We start from the raw sequence: 16380 nt of genomic DNA on the forward strand, positions 1-16380 counted from the left end.
TTTAAAACTTGCATTTTGAAGATTCAAGTCAGGAAGATCTTTCTGTTTTGGCGTCTGTCTCCTCTTAGGTAGTAAACTGGGGTGGGGGTTGTTGAACTATTTGGAGGAAATCCATTAATTTCTCCCCACCTCCCCATCCCTGGCCCCAAAACACATGAAACTGATTCACCACACTTGGGAGGAACTGTGGCCAGTGGCCACACTGCTCCAGGTCCTCAAACAAAAAAGTCTGCTATGCCCACTTCTGCAGCACAGGTCAGGGGCTGATGAAACAAGGTAGGGCTCTGCAGCCGCACGCTGCTCTCGTGCTTCTGAGAGTTTTCAGGGACACTCTGCCCAGCCCTTCTGCTTCCCATCCACAGCCAACCTAACGGGTGGAGGACGGGAGGTTGCCTGAAGCTAACCTGGAGTCCTTTCCGGGCGTGCCATCCCCGGCAGCGCCCCCTGCTGGCAATACGAGAGAATTTCCGTGCTCGTTCACAGCGGCGGCAGGATCGCTTCTCCCATAGCCCTACATTTTTACACCTGACAGACAAGCTTCTTACTGTTCATCCACTGACATCCGTAAATGGGGCTGAAAACGTAACTTGCTTCTCTCCAATTCTTTGATATCCCTGAGTTCTGTTTTTATTGGAGAAATTGGTAACAGGCGGGGTTGATGATGGGGGATGGTGGTTAGTCGACTAAAGGGGACTATAGTTAAAAGTAAAATCTTAACTATTTTTTTGCCAAAGTGGGGAGCAAATTTCTTCTGTATTAGGTCAGTTCTGGGAAAAAAATATTTAAAGATAATTTTAAAAATTTAAAGTAAAAATTATTTTATTGAATCCCATGGGATAATGTGTGTGTGTGTGTGTGTGTGTGTGTGTGTGTGTGTGTGTGTGTGTGTGTATTACAGCTTAGATTACACACTATATTGAATAGGAGAATGTCACTAAAAAAATGAAGACTGCAGGATTTTTTTCCCATAGGCTATTAATAGAGAAGCATATTTATTGATATAGTAGCAACATTGAGGTAGCCTTTGAATTTTTATTACAAACAATAATAAAATACACAGTACTTATCATAAGTTCCACATAGCAAATTGATTCTCGCAGAAAGCTTTCATTGATTTTTGCAGAACTCTGGCGTCCCTCGTCAATCTATGGTTGTAATTGACTAGTAAGTGTCACGTGACACTAATTTGGTTGATTTTTTTTTTTTACCTTAACAAGAAAGACAAGGGCGATATAATTAAGAAAGTTTGTTCATTCTCAACATGACGCAACTTCTTTACTAGCTTAGTGAATGTTTTGAAACATTGACAAGTTCTTTCCTCGCCTTTTTGGGCTCTTTACAATTCAATAGCTACAGACACATTAGTTTCATCTGCATTAACATGTTCTCCATCACTTCCTTTAAGTGTAGTCAATCAACAAAACAATAAAGTCAACACTAACAAATAAGTTACTGATTTCTGCCGTGTAAATACTCAAAAAATACTCAAGTGACCAACACAATGTCAGTGAACACGGAGCTGGGTGGAGATGCTCAGTAGCCCATGTCATACAGCATTTCCACCCTCCTGGGATATGAGACATCCATAACTTGAAGAAGAGATAATAGTAAAACAATTAGGAAGTGATATATTTTAGGTATTTATTTCCTTAGTTTTTGTTTTTGTTTTTTTGTATACTTAGTGACTTCCTTAATTTAACTTTTAATAATGGCTGTGTTTAACAACTGGCTCCCCAAATTCCTGAAATGTTAATTATTGGTTCTCAGCACAGCACTGCCAGGCCCCCGGGACTTCTGGTTCCACAGTGAGAGACACAGGCAGGAGATGGGAGGGCAGGAGGAGGGAAGGGGTGGTTTTCCTTCTGCTCCCTCCTGGGATGCATTCTGTAGCTCTCGCTCCTCCAGGGGCCCCTCTTCCAGAGCTCCAGGCTCCTTCAGGCTTAGCCAACACTCTTCTCTCCTGTTTCTGCCAGGGTGCTAATGGCCTCTTGGCTTCTTGCTCTTGCTGATGCTTCCCCATCCCAGTCACCCCTTTGTAAACAGTATTCCATTAATCATTCCCTACCCTCTGAGTGCACTTCTGTTTCCTGGCTGTACCCTGCCTACTCAAGTCTGCTCCCATGGTCACAATTTCCAGTAGGAACTGTGCATCCTTAGGTAAGTTGCTCAACTTTTTGAGCTACAACTTTTTTGTGAGGATTAAGTCTGATGCACCAGGATATGATTTCGAAAGATTAACCAATGGTACTTTTTTTTCCTCCTGCTATCTCCTGGCACCCTATAACTCTTTCCCAAACTTGGCAGCTGTACTCTGGTGGCAGTTGTTTCTCAGGGACAAGGTTTAGAGCAGAAGTGGCATGAAGGTTTTGAGTTTCAGAATCGAAGACCCTGGAGAGCATAGAACAAAGAAAGCCTAATTAGTCAGAGCAAAACCTCCTGTTGGGAGACCCCCCCAGTCCCTGAGAAGGCCCTCCTACCCTGCCAAGCCAAGAGAGATAGGACAGCAGAACCCCTGGTTGCACGGGGAGACGAAGCATGAAGAAGTGGCTGCAGGCTGAGTCCAGGCAACCGCATGAGCCCCCCAACCGTGTCCCCCAAGAAAGATGCACATTCTGATGAGACTTCCAGACAGGCCTGGGTGATGACATTATAGGCAGCTCTATGTGCACCTGGTGGCCATGTGCACCTGGGTGAATGGGAGAAGGACAGACAGTAACAGGGGTCCACGGCCTTCCCCAGCACTTCCCCTAACCTAGCCTTGGCAGAAAGAGGAATTCTGAATGGAAAGATATTAAATTCTACCACCCACAGCATGGGGTCTGTGACATGCAGTCTCTAGGAAAACAAAGGCCCACTTCTGCCCCATTTGTGGTTGCAGACCCGTGCCTGTCACAAGGAAGCTGTGTCAAGGACCCTTCCCTGGACCACCTTGCCGACTAACCCACCTTCCCATGCCACCTGTAAAATGCAGACTGGTGGCCCTACCGTGAGGAGCCCCGCAGCCAATGGATGGCTCCCCAGGAACCCCCTGGGCGCCCACCAGTGCAGGGGTACCCCAACCCAGGGCCTGCTGTGGTTGTTCCTCTGCCATTTATTCCACTTATACTGGTTATTCAAGTGGCTATCATGAAAACGAATGAAACACAAGAGTGCAAAAGAGAACTATGAGGCACGTTGGAGAAAAGGCAGCTGCCACATGAGATGTAGGGGTGACAGGTGTAAAAGCATGGGAAGATGTTAGGTGTCCAGCAAATTGTACACTTGGAGCACCTCACAAGTCTAAGTTCTCACTCCAAGGGGAAGAAACTGATGGGAAAAACTAGACTGTCCCATGCATGTAGTTTGTATAAGAAGGAAAAAGTAGAGTTCCAGTCAAGCCACATTAAAAAAAAAAATCTTGCCTGTAAATGGGAACATTGGCAAGTGGGTATGTATTTATGTTACAGTTAAATCGAATATTTACTGAAAACCTCCCATCTTCAAGGCCTCGGATGACAAGTCTCCCATAAAGGACCAGTGTCACAATTCAACATCTCCCATAGAGGTGGCTTCTATTGCCTTCCATGAACGCCAGGATACCTGCGGGCCAAAGGTGCGCGTGAGGGAGCGGCAACAGGGAGCCTCCCTGGAACCCCTTCTTGGAGCCCTGCCCGGAAAGCGAGCCCCCCGCCCGCGGTGATAAGCAAGCCGGCGACAGAGACTCCCGGCTGCCCCAGTCCTGGCTGGGTTGGGCGGCCGCGCGGCGCCGCGGTCAGTCCGGCAGGGGGCGCTGTCCGGCCGCGATGGCCGCGCCGGGCCGCGCTCTGATTGGCTAGGCCGTGGCCCGCGCCCACTCCCGCCCGCCGGGTCCGCTAAGTGCAGCGGCTCGCCTGCTTGCGCCCCAGTCTGCGGGCCTCCCGGGCGGCGGAGGGGCTGGAGCGGCGCGGCGGAGGGGACAAGACCAGGGCAGGAGGGAACCGGCCGGCCGGGAGAGCCCAGTACACCCAGCAAGATGCTGTCCTGGAGGCTGCATACGGGCGCCGAGAAGGCCGAGCTGCAGGAGCTCAATGCCCGGCTCTACGACTACGTGTGCCGGGTGCGCGAGCTGGAGCGCGAAAACCTGCTCCTGGAGGAGGAGCTGCGCAGCCGGCGCGGGCAGGGCGACCGGTGGGCCGAGGGGCAGGCCCGCGTCGCCGAGGAGGCGCGCAGCTTGCGGCAGCAGCTGGACGAGCTGAGCTGGGCTACGGTGCTGGCCGAGGGCGAGCGCGACGCACTGCTGCGTGAGCTGTGGGAGCTGCAGCGGCTGGGCGAGGAGACGCGCGCCGCCCGCGGCCGCCTAGATGCTGAGCTGGGCGCGCAGCGGCGCGAGCTGCAGGAGGCGCTGGGCGCGAGCGCCGCTCTCGAGGGGCTGCTGGGCCGGCTGCAGGCCGAGTGCCGCGGCCTCGACGAGGCCCACGAGCGCGACGTGCGGGAGCTGCGCGCGCGCGCCGCCGGCCTGACAATGCACTACCGCGCCCGCGTCTCCGGCCTCGCCGCGGCCCCGCCGCGCCTGCGGGAGGTGCAGGACAGCTACACGCTGCTGGTGGCCGAGTCGTGGCGGGAGACCGTGCAGCTGTACGAGGACGAGGTGCGCGAGCTGGAGGAGGCGCTGCGGCGCGGCCAGGAGAGCCGGCGCGAGGCGGAGGAGGAGACGCTGCTGTGCGCGCAGGAGGCGGAGGCGCTGCGGCGCGATGCGCTGGAGCAGGAGCAGCTGCGCGCGCTGCTGGAGGACGAGCTGATGCGGATGCGCGAGGTGTACGAGCTGCAGGCCGAGGAGCGGCAGGTCCGTGTGCGGGGACGGCCCCCACCCTGGGCCCGAGCGCCCCAGAGGGCGAGTGCCATGTGGCAGGCCCTCCTGGATAGCCCTGTCCCTGTCATCTTGTTAGGTTGTCAACTTTTTTAGACCCTGACACGACTGTTGGTATTCTGACAAGCGATCCCGATCCGCTCTAGGTTCTCTGTCAATTTCCTCTGCTTCATAAACCGAGTCCACATAAAAGTCAACCAAGAAGCCCCTCGGACTTCCAAAAGTGACTTCCATAAGTGACAGCTCATTTCTTCTCAGATAGGCCCCAGTGTTGGGAAGTTTCTAGGCAACGTCAGGGCGTGACCTGGAGCCATTCGCTCTAGGGCTCCCCTGGGGAAAACTTACATTGTTTTCCAAAGTGGTCTTTAATTTTTAAGAATGATTTACCAGTTGGAGGCGGCTGGTGGTGGCTCCCTGGGCCACTGCTTGCTTTGTTCTTGGGAGGGGCAGCAACCTTAATGCAGAAAAGAACTTAAATCATAGATGTTTTTCTCACCGGACAAGGTGACGTCAGAGCTCTGGGTAGTGTAAAAGTTGTGGAGAGGCGGGCCCCTGCGGCAGGATGTTATTACAAGTGCAAAACAGTGTAAACAGTTACTATTTCAGAAAAGCAAAGCTCAGACCTCTGACGCTGGCAGGGTGACCCCTGTGGCTGATTTATTGTCTGTACACTCAGTCCAGGCCTAAGACGGGCTGCGGTCCCACCCAGGCTAGGCCAGAATTGGAAGTACTCCCAAATTATACTATCAGTAGTTCTCAGGATGACAGTTCAAAATAACACCTGCACAAATTCAGACATATTTGAAGGGAACAGTTTGTAGCTTTGGAGTTAGAAGATGTATAATAAGGTGATTTTTTTTTAATTCGAAATAAAGGGAACATAGTGGTTGTGGCATCAACTGGTGATGGGACAGGTGCTCACAAATAATCAGCAAATATCTATCATCTACCTCTGGGTCGCCAGCACTGTGCTGGAGTTTCAGGATTCAAAGGGCTGGAGTCTAGATGGGAAATCATGTAAAGCCATACAGTACTGAATTGGTTGGAGTTTAACCTTTCGGATTGTGAGATTGTTTGGCCTCTGCCTCCTAATTTCCAAAGTGTTTTCTAGGTGTTGTAGGTGGAGCCAGGACAGGGAGTGACTAAAGTGTGTGCTTTCCAGAGCTTATTCTAGACTCCAGGGCACGTCCCTTTGCAATGATGGTGACCAGGGACACTAGTTCCATAGGGCCCCATGCTCTGCACTGAGGGTTAAAAAGTGTCTTAATGTTGACTTTACAGAGCTTTTCACCAAAAAGGAGTGCCTGCCAAAAAACTTAGTGCCCACTGATCCCCTTTGTCAGGAACCCTTGCTACCGCCTCAAGGGCCGGTGCTATGCAAGCAGGTTTGGAAAGTGCTGTTTGAGGCGTTTTATGTGGGGCTGAATCCTCACCATTCATTTGCAGCCATAGCTCACTTGCCTCATGTCAGACCTCGAAGCTCCGGTTTCAGGGTTCTCTCCCAGCGTCAGAACACCTTCCCCCAATTAAATCTTGAGTGTGCGCTCAGATGTGAACCAGATGGCAGTGGAGTTCCTCTGACTGGAGGAGAGGTGGGGACTTGAGAGGGGCAGTGGGAATCAGCTCCCAGCCCTGCTCTGCCACAGGCCCCGGGGCCCACCTGAGGAAGGGCCTTTCCTGGGTTTGGGTGAGGGCCTCACCCTCAACTTCCTGTCCAGAGGTACCTCTCTCATTGGAATTTGCTTCTTTCCCCTGAAGGAGAGCAGGGAAAACAAATGAGGTTAAAGCAGCTCTACTTCAAGTTGCTTTCCAAAAGATTCAACACCAAGCATTAGTTCTTTTTTTAAAAAGTGTAAAAATGCTAGAAAATTTGTTAAAGAGTAGTTTTGTTGAAGATTTAAGCACAAGTCCCTGATCTTTTCAAATCCTATAGAAGTGACTCTAGGGAGACTGAAAATGTCATACAACCTGATTTAACTAATGTACTACAATAAATTTTCATTACTAACAGTTAGCTTTTATCAGGCACTTTTGTGTGCCAGTTGCCACAGAGACCAAACCCTTCACACATATGCACTCTGCGTTCTTATACCAGTCTTATGAGGTGGGTACTAATATTAGTCCCATTTTACAGATGATATAATGGAGGCACATAGGTCACTTGGTTAGTAAGTAGCTCAGCCAGAGATTTATTCAGGCTCCAGTGTCTGAGCAGCTAGCCACTGGGCCACATTTTCTTTCTTTTCTCTGTTCCATCAAAGATAAACTTTTAACCAGTATTCACCTTGCAGTCATAGGATAATAATATTGCTCCTCCTAAGGGTCAGCCCAGAGTTGCCCCATTAATCTAAAATCCTAAAATGTCTTCAGACCCTTCCAGCTGGCTATTGTCAGAATAGTGTTAGTGTTAAGTCTTTTTTTCCTTTTTCTGTTTCCTTATGGTTTAATGGGAACCGTCTCCCCTCCACCTGGAGGCAAGGAGCCCCTACCCAGAGCCCTGCATTTCCCTGGCTCTGGGCCCCCAGCACAGTTTGAGAGAGCAAGATGCTTGCTAGGACTTTCCTTTGGGGAAAAGTGGTCCTTCCCAGATGGCCCACATGTCTCCTCTCTGTTAGGCCCCTAGCTTCAGATTTGTAGCATTTTTATACATTATTTAGATCACTTGAAGCCTGAATAATATAGCCTATTGCCCAGCCTGCAGGAAAGGGCTTCAGACAAAAACTGTAAGATATTTGTATTTGCATATTTGCACCAGTCTTACCCTATAAACATTGAGATTTTTGCTTATGAAACAGCTCTTAGCCTCCCAGGCTGACTGTACCCTGAGATATGATTCAATGAGAACTTTCTTCTTGATTGGATGGGCACAAGTTAGCTGCCCTACCTGGGCCTGAATTCTGGTTCTGCCACTGTTTGTGTAGATTTGTAATAGAATGATTTTTTGTGTGAAATAGGGATAATGATAACAGCTCACGGGGCTCACACACGCAGTTCATTAAGTCAGCTAATGGCTGCTGAGCAGTTCGTGGTCCGGGCTTGGTTCTTCAGTGCTGGGGATTCAGCAGTGGGCAAAACAAAACAGAGAAAGTCCCTTGACCTCAAGGGCCTTGAGGTGGAAGCAGTGCCTGGTGTTCAGGAGGCAGGCGTGTCTGGGGCCGAGTGAGTGAGGGGCACAGGGCCCCTCCAGGACTTGGGCTTTTGCTCTGAGCGCTGTGGGATCCAGCCGGAGTGTTTGGAGCAGAGACGCGTGGTGACTGACCTGTTAAAGGGGTCGCTCCGGCTGTTGTGTGGAACATAGGTGGGGGGGGCAAGAGTCAGAGCAGGGAGACCTCTTCAGGAGACTGTCGGAATAATCAAGGCAGGAGGTGTTGGAGGCTTGACCAGGGGCAGCAGTGAGAGGCCTGAGATAGAAATCTACTCTGATGAAGCCAGCGGGCTTTGCAAATGGATTGCATGTGGTGGGAAAGGTGAAGAGAGATCAAAGTCGACTCCAGGATTTGTGGTCTGAGCATCTAGAAGGGAGTCTCTTTGCTGAAGGGGGTGTTGGAGTAGCACAGAAACGTTTGGGTGGGAGATGAAAGTTCAGTCTGAGATGCTGCTTAGATACCCACCTGGGATTGTCAGATAAAATTATGAGTCTGGAGTTCAGGGTGTCATCTGCACTAGAACTATAAACATTTAGTTAGTATCCAATCACTGCTTGTTATTATAAATACATTTAGTTTTTGTGTCTAAAAGAGGTTATCACAGTATTTAAATTCCCTCAAGCTCTAACACTGAAGACTCTCCATGACCGTGACATTGGCAATCTTCCTATTATGTCTGTGTGACTTGCTCAGCTTGTTACCGCTCAAGTTCGGTTAAGAGAAAGGGAATTCTTTGGACCTGCACAGTAGCATACTTTCCCTTGTAAACCCACATTTCGTCATCAGTTGTGATGCCTCCCAAAAGATCTCTAAATAGCAACCTGATAAGGTGACCTCTCTCCCCAGCTTTTGTAACATTAGGTGAGACTGCTTCTACTTGGAAGTAGCATGCTTGTTTCATGCTCCAGTGCCCCTGGCCTGGCCCGTGGTTTGAAAACTTCTGGCAAAGTAAAGCCCAAGTCTGAAGCTTTATTCAATCAGCAGGACGGGTGGTTATGATTTCTGTGGAGACTGTTAGGAGCCACTAAGTCTTACATTCCTGCTTCCAAAAGTCAACTAGTTTTCCTTTGACAGTTTAGGAAGAGTTGACTCCCAGGGAAATGTGGTCGGAGCTATACTTACTTTAACTTAAACACAGTTTGGTTTTCCTCCTCAGGTTTCATGGGGTGCAGAACTATTCTGTGCCATCTGAAGGAGAGAGAATGTTCGTGCATGCCTCTTTGGCATGGGTGGGAGATCTTGGTCTGCATAGGGGTTTGGTGGTTGGAGAGTTGAATGCATCTGATGTTTTTTTTATAAGCAAGTTACCAGTAATTAAATTTCTTTGTACACAGAATAAATTACTACAAAGTCTCAAGTTTCAATACGTAGGTTGATTTTCCTATAGTAGAAAGGAATAAAATGTTTATAAAATGTTTTATGCCATAACCTGTGCCTGAGTTTATACTCCCTCAAAAATGGGGGAATATAGGATTTTAACCCTGAGACTTAACTGTGCAATGTCTGAACATTATGGCTAAATTCTGGCAGCTTTGTCACTTAAATCAGGACTGGTTAATGGTCTGTTTTGGTAAACCTGTTTGTCTACTTACAATGCCAGTTTTGAAGGGTGTGTTAATAGAGGTCCGCCCTGGGATACTAGTCTAGCATTTCTCATCCTTTGCTGTAAAAGCCAAGCGGTTTCAGTTTTGTTTTGTTTTTTAGCATTCTTTATATACACAAAGAGAACCAAACAACAATTTTTGGCATAGACATAGAAGTGTTATGGGAAGCAAAATTATTTAGATGTGGAATATGCATTTTTTAAATGGTTAAATCTAGTGTGAGATCTTAGTTAAGTTCATTCCTTGGATTCATAGATGTTACATATTTATTGTGGACCTTCAGCATATTGCCAGGTGCCTTTGGTGAGGAATGAAAATAAATTCCCTCTCCTGATTGTCTTACAGTCCTTAAATTCGGAGTCTAGAAAGGGAGCCAGTTTAGTTAATTGTCTTCAGAAATAATGCTGTTTTCCAGTAGTACACACGAAGCTAAAGTATATGGACTTATTTCAGTGTTTAAGTATTTGCTCAATTAATTATTCCCTAGAGTAACTATAAAATGTTATGCAAACTGTAAAGCAGAGTAATGCAAAACTGTAAAATGGTACAAACGAAGCCTTGTGTTTATTAACTAAAAGATACTGTTGATTTAAAATAGTACATTTTGAGGGGGAGTAATAGTATTCTGATCATTTCATTTTAAATTTGATTTGCCAATTATATGCTGTGTGACGTGTATGTGAATGGCATTTTTCTAGAGGTGGGAGATGCACGGGGTGCCAGGCCACACCCCATTGGTGTCTCCTGGCCAGAGATGGACAGATGTATTTAAGCAGGTGCGAGAGGGCCGTGTGAACACGTGCAAAGGGGGCACTTACTAACTACATCCTACAAGTACAGTCCAAAAAAGAAGATTGATATCTGGGTCCGAATTATGACATTTATGCCCAGAATATATGCCTACCTCATTAATGTAGCTTTCTTCCCCAGATGATTTTAAAGGAGATTTTCTAAGTGAAACAAAGAACCCTATCAGCTTCACTGCTTATTATTGAGGAAATTGTATGAGGGAAATTCTGTTTAAATCTGAGTGACTTCTGTTTTGAATGTCATAAAACCCCTGCTTTTTAGTCTTGTCTTATTTTCAAAAGCGTCTTAGTTGACTGGTTTGATGTACAGTGTTGACTTTCCTAAGCAGCCTGATGTCTGGACGGCAAAGATGCTTTGATAAGCAGATAAGCATTCAGTATGATTAAAGTATGAACAGAGAAGCCAGTATCCTATCAAAGTCTTCCGTGTGCAGTTAAAAAAAACAATCTTCCATGTGGAAGAAATGCAGTATTTAAAATCATCTTTTCAATGAGTGCATATTTAACAATCCTGGGGGGTTTTCATCTCTTTTTGTGTCCTGAACTGTTGGTACCTTAAGTTTGACTCAGCAAAGCTCCATTCCTCTGATCTAAAAGCCTTCTGTTCTCTTTAGAGAGTGATTGCCTGCCTGGAGGACGAGAAGGAGGCCCTCACCTTGGCCATGGCGGACCGGCTGCGGGACTATCAGGAGCTCGTGCACGTGAAGACCAGCCTCAGCCTGGAGGTGGCTACCTACCGGTAAGGATGCTGGGCAGAGCTGGTCTGGTCTTGACAAATCACCATAGGCATTGCGTGGTCCCTGTGGCTTTGTGACAAACAGAGAGCAGGCCTCAGCGTGGCCAGGTGAGGACTCCAGGGCCACAGGGAGGAGGAAGAGCAAGACCACACTTGGCTCACTGAGCAAGCAAGTGTCCCCAGCAATGGGACTATTGCTAATGTTTGTGTGTCCCAGGCACTACCCATGTCAGCTCCTCAAATCCTAGGAATCAGGTACTGTGTTTACAGATGTACAGACTTCACTCAGAGAAGTCACAGAGCTAGAAAGTGGAGGGTCAGGATTCAAACCCAGGAAGTCTGAGTCCATCTGCCTTTTTTGCTGTTGTTTCAAATCCTGGTACAGTGACCCTAGTCCCTTTAGGTTTGGCCTCAAAGAGCTGCGTTTCTGCCAAAAGATTAGCACTGACAATCTTTTTGCAAAGGCAGTTGGCTTTGTTTATCAAGATGTTGACTTGAGTTCAGGGTGACCAGCCTCAATGTTAAGATCACAAAGCCCTCAAAGGGGCTGGGGGGCTGGCAGAGCAGAGAACATGGTTGGGAGTTGCCGAGGGGCCTGCAGAGTGGCGTTTCCCCTTGGTGCTCCCCTTCCTGCCCCTGGAAGGTAAGTGGGCTTTGATTGAGGTGGCATCCCTTATTCCCTGGTGGCTTTCATGCCTGGTGAGGACCGGCCAGAGGGCCCAGGTCTTAGACACACAATGGGAGGGATTTTGGAGACTCAGGTTCCCCACGCGTGAGAACAGTACCAGTAGCCAACACCATGGAGCCCTGCCTGCCTGCCAGGCACAGTGCTAAGCTTTGCTGCTATTCACTGCCCACAGTCACCCTCTCTGCTGGGTGTATTTGCTCCTTTTACAGGCAAGGGTGAGAGGCCTGAAAGTCAGGTGTCTAGGCTGGTGAGGGGCAGAGTTGCCCAGGTCTGGCTCCAAACTGTTCCTCACCCACCAAGGCATGTAAAGTAGACACAAAGCCCATGTTGGTCCTCGGATTCTTATGACCATAAATCCGTCGTGGGTGTGAATGGGCTTTGGAAACTCTGCCTTGGCAAGTCGTAGATGGCATAGTCGTCAGGACTGTCAGGGGCATCATTGTTAACAGGGGGAGTTCAACCTGGAGAGGACTAAGAAGGGGGCCCAGGCCCACTCCTCTGGTTAGGGGAAGAGCCACCTGGGTCAGCACTCCCTGTAGGCTGCCTGTGCGGCTTCTGACCATGATTTTGCTTTAAGAATATCAAAGTGGCCTGGATTGCTTTGATGTGCATTAAACGGTGGTCCCTGACTGGAGGACGCGGGCAGTCCACGTTGCAGCCATGGGCCAGCCTCACTGTCTTTATTGTCTGGAAGACTTGCACCAGCCAGCCCTCTATCAGGGCCCTTATTAGCATCGGTGAAGAGGGAGCAGGCTATCGGGCAGCCCCTGGCCTGAGCCCAAGGTGGCAGATAAGGCGTGAATCCTGCCCAGGGGCTCGCAGCGCTTGGAGGCATCTCCAGCCGAATGAGGAATGGTCCTGGGGCCAGACCGGTGGGGACCTCACCGGCTTCCCACCCTGAGATCTGTGCCTCGGCCGAGTGCTGCGGAGGGCACGGAAGGCAGGGGTCAGAGAGGGGTGAGGAGGCACCAGTCAGCCTGTTCCCCCCTTCAAGTCCATCTCATACATCCTCCTTGGAAATCCCATGGGCTAAATAATTGTAAAATTAGGTTGGCAGACTGTTCAAACAAATGCTGAGTAAGATGATCTAAATTTTCTAAGGGAAACTTTAAAACAGTCTGGCTTTATTTGAAGGACAGAAGCATTAATCAGGATTTTTTTTCACTTGCAAGTGACAAAAACCCTCCTCAGACCAGTCCAGGTTCAAAAAAGGCACTTACTACTTAGGTAACTGAAAAAGTCCTTAATTCTTGGAGGCACAACAGGTCTGGGGGGCCAGACCAGGGTGTGGGTGTTGTGCCCCTGCCTGCTCTGGCCACCACCTCCTGGGCTGTGCCTGCGCTGTGGCAGGAGGGGCCCCGGGCGGCTCGCTTTGTCCTTGCAGCCCCACTCCCCCACCCCTGGCTCTTTCCTAACAGAACTCCTGGTTGCAGGTCCCTAGCTCACATGCCTGTCCCCGGCTAGGGGACAAAATGCTCTAGAGCTTGGAGGGCTCAGCCTCCCGTGAGTCCCGCAGATGGAGACTGGGGTGGGAGGTGCCCCAGACAGGACACCGTTCCAGAGCACATGCCGGGTCAGCCCAGGAAACTCCCATCTGTGCCCATGTAGGTGTCACCTGCAGCACGTCAGTCTTCCCAGCAGGGACAGTGGGATCTTCCTGTTCCCTTTCTCTGGGTGGGACTCATTAGATTTTGATTTTGTGTTGTTTCTCTCTGGAATTAGAGCCCCTCCCTTTCTTGCTCTGTGCTGCCCACAGTTCTCTGTGCTGAAAAGTCAGGAGGCACTGGTGAGCATCCTGCCTGTGAGGCCATGGCCCACCTGTTTGGTAGGTGCTCACAGTGCTGCCAGCTTAGCTTTCCTCAAGAGCATTGATGGGGAGCCTGTTTTGCTTATCAGCAGTCTGACTGTCAGCATTTACTGCTTCTGTCTGTTGCTGGCATTTCTCTAACCCAATTAGGGATTGGCTGGGCCATCTCCTAGGTATTTAGGAGACATTAGTACTTTCAGGAAGGCGGGTAGGTGATTTCACTGTGCATCTTTCTGAAGTCTAAGTCTGCACGAGGAATATGAGGAGCCCGGCCTGCCCAGCTGCACGTACCAGCCTCAGTCGCTCTAACTGCCGCAGGCCTCCCTGCTTCTCAGTGTTAGTCTAAAAGACATGTAGGCACTTATTTGTAGCAGCCAAAAGCCTAGTATTTTTGCCACTGATGGGTATCGTGAGGATAAGCGTTGTCATCTCCTATGTAACTCTTTCAGTATTTTGTGCTGCCCATATTCGGAGGACAGGTATGAAAATTTGGGCTTGTGCCCTGTTGTTCTTCTGACCCTTTCCAAGCATCCATTTGATCTTTACACACCTTGGCCCACCGTCTTTGAGGAAGAGGCCTTCTTCCACACCCTGCCTTGCCCAGGGCAGTGGGTCGGTGAACCCCGTGGGGTCCACTGTGCAGGGATGCAGGCAGCAGGATGTCTCACAGCCCTGTCCAGAGTGGCTGGGGGTGCTGACCCTGTGACCGGCACTGCTTCGCTGTCATCATGTGGATTTGCCCTGGGTTTCCCTTGACGTGGCCTTTCCCCCAGCACTGCTTAGGTGACAGCCATCATCCTGACCACACAGCTCATGTAAGTCAAGCGGCTGTGGCTCTTCACAGCTGAAAGCATGTTCCGGTGCAGCTGAAATCTTCCAGCAATGCCACGGCCAGCTCTCAAGTGTCATGGACACTTCCATACCCTTCCTGGTAACCTTCACAGTGAAGAACAAACACCAAAATAATAATAAAATGTGATAATGTAATTGATAAATATAGACTTATAATTTATAAGCAAATATATTCAGGCAGACCCCAGAGATATTGTGAGTATGGTTCCGGACCACCACAATAAAGCAAGTATTGTAATAAAGTGAGTCAAATGAATTTTTTGGCTTCCCAGTGCTACAATAGTTATGTTTACACTGTATTATAGCCTAATAAGTATGCAATGGCATTATGTCTAAACAAACAATGTCTGGGCCTTAATTAAAATTTTATTGCTAGAAAATGCTAATCACCATTAGAGCTCTCAGTGAGTCCTGACCTTTCGCTGGGGGAGGGTCTTGCCTCAGTGTTGCTGGCTGTCCATTGAGGAGCCCGGTGGTGCTTGGAGGCTGGGGTGGCTGCAGCAGTTTCTTAAGAGAACAATGAAGTTTCCCACATTGATTGGCTCTTTCTTTCACAAGTGGTTTCTCTGTAGCGTGTGTTTCTTTGATAGCGTTTTTACCCACCGTAGAATTTCTTTCAAAAATGGAGTCAATCCTCTCAAACCCTGTTGCTGGTTTATCAACTAACTTTATGTAATATTCGAAATCCTTTGTTGTCATTTCAACAATATTCATAGTAGATTCACCAGGAGGATATTTCATCTCAAGATACCGCCTTCTTTGCTCATCCACAAGAAGTAACTCCACAGCCTTAAAGCTTTGTCCTGAGATTGCAGCAATTCAGTCCCATCTTCAGGCCCCACTAATTCTAGTTCTCCTGCTGTTTCCGCCACGTGTGCAGTTACTGCCTCCACTGAAGCTGAACCCCTTGAAGGCACCCATGAGGGTTGAGAGCAACTTCTTCCAAACTCCTGTTAATGTTGATATTTGACTTTTTCTCATGAATCGTGAATATTCTTAATGGCATTCAGAATGGTGAATCCTTTCCAGAAGGTTTTCAGTTAATCCAGATCCCTCAGAGGAATCACTACCTATGGCAGCTATCGCCATATGAATTTCTTAAATATGAAGACTTGAATGTCAAAATTACCCCTCGGTGTGTGGGTTACAGAATGGATGAGGTGTTAGTGGGCATGAAAACAACATTCTTTTCATTGAATATCTCCATCAGAGCTCTTGGGTGATCAGGTACACTGTCAGTAACCAGTAGTATTTTGAAAGGAATCTTAGGCCTTATCAGTGGGCCTAACATACTCAGTAAACCATGTTGTTAACAGATGTGCTGTCATCTGGGCTTTGTTGTTCCATTCATAGAGCACAGGCAGAGGAGACTGACCATAATTCTTAAGGGCCCTGGGATTTTCAGAATGGTACATGGGCACTGGCTTCCACTTAGAGTCACCAGCTGCATTAGCCCCCAACAAGAGAGTCAGCCTGACCTTTGAAGCCAGGCATTGACTTCTCTTCAGCTGTGAAGTCCTGGATGGCATCTTCTTCAAATAAGGCTGTTTCCTCTACACTGGAAATCTGTCTGTTGTCCAGTGTAGCACCTTCATGAATGATCTTAGCCAGACCTGGATATCGCGGGAGCTTCTGCATCAATACTTTCTTCTCACCTTGCACTTCTGTGTTAAGGAGATGGCTCCTTCCCTTAAACCTCATGAGCCAACCTCCGCTAGCTTCCAACTTTTCTTCTGCAGCTTCCTCCCCCCTCTCAGCTCCATAGATCTGAAGAGAGTCTGGGCCTTGCTCTGGATGAGGCTTTGACTTCCGCGGATGTTGTAGCCGGTTCCATCTTGTATCCAGACCACTAGCACTTTCTCCACATCAGCGGTAAGGCTGGTTTATCATTCATGTCCCTGGGGGAGCACTTT

General features: G+C 48.7%; 1 protein-coding gene across 8 annotated transcripts in view; it reads left to right on the plus strand.

The window, feature by feature from the left end:
- The first annotated feature begins 3853 nt into the window (after nucleotides 1-3853).
- The window catches only part of SYNM (synemin), a 38209-nt gene continuing 25682 nt past the window's right edge, over nucleotides 3854-16380 (plus strand). For 2 of the 8 annotated variants that reach the window (XM_073227187.1, XM_073227186.1), the window contains exons 1-2: nucleotides 3856-4801; nucleotides 10999-11123. In XM_073227187.1, coding sequence (XP_073083288.1) covers nucleotides 3992-4801; nucleotides 10999-11123 — 935 coding nt within the window. In that variant the 5' untranslated portion in view covers nucleotides 3856-3991. Of the gene's footprint in view, nucleotides 4802-10998; nucleotides 11124-16380 lie in introns of all 8 variants that reach the window. The other 6 variants (XM_037000501.2, XM_073227185.1, XM_073227188.1 and 3 more) reach the window with 6 other exon arrangements.

This window comes from Manis javanica, chromosome 18, assembly GCF_040802235.1.
Source record: "Manis javanica isolate MJ-LG chromosome 18, MJ_LKY, whole genome shotgun sequence".
Taxonomy (NCBI): Eukaryota; Metazoa; Chordata; class Mammalia; order Pholidota; family Manidae; genus Manis; species Manis javanica.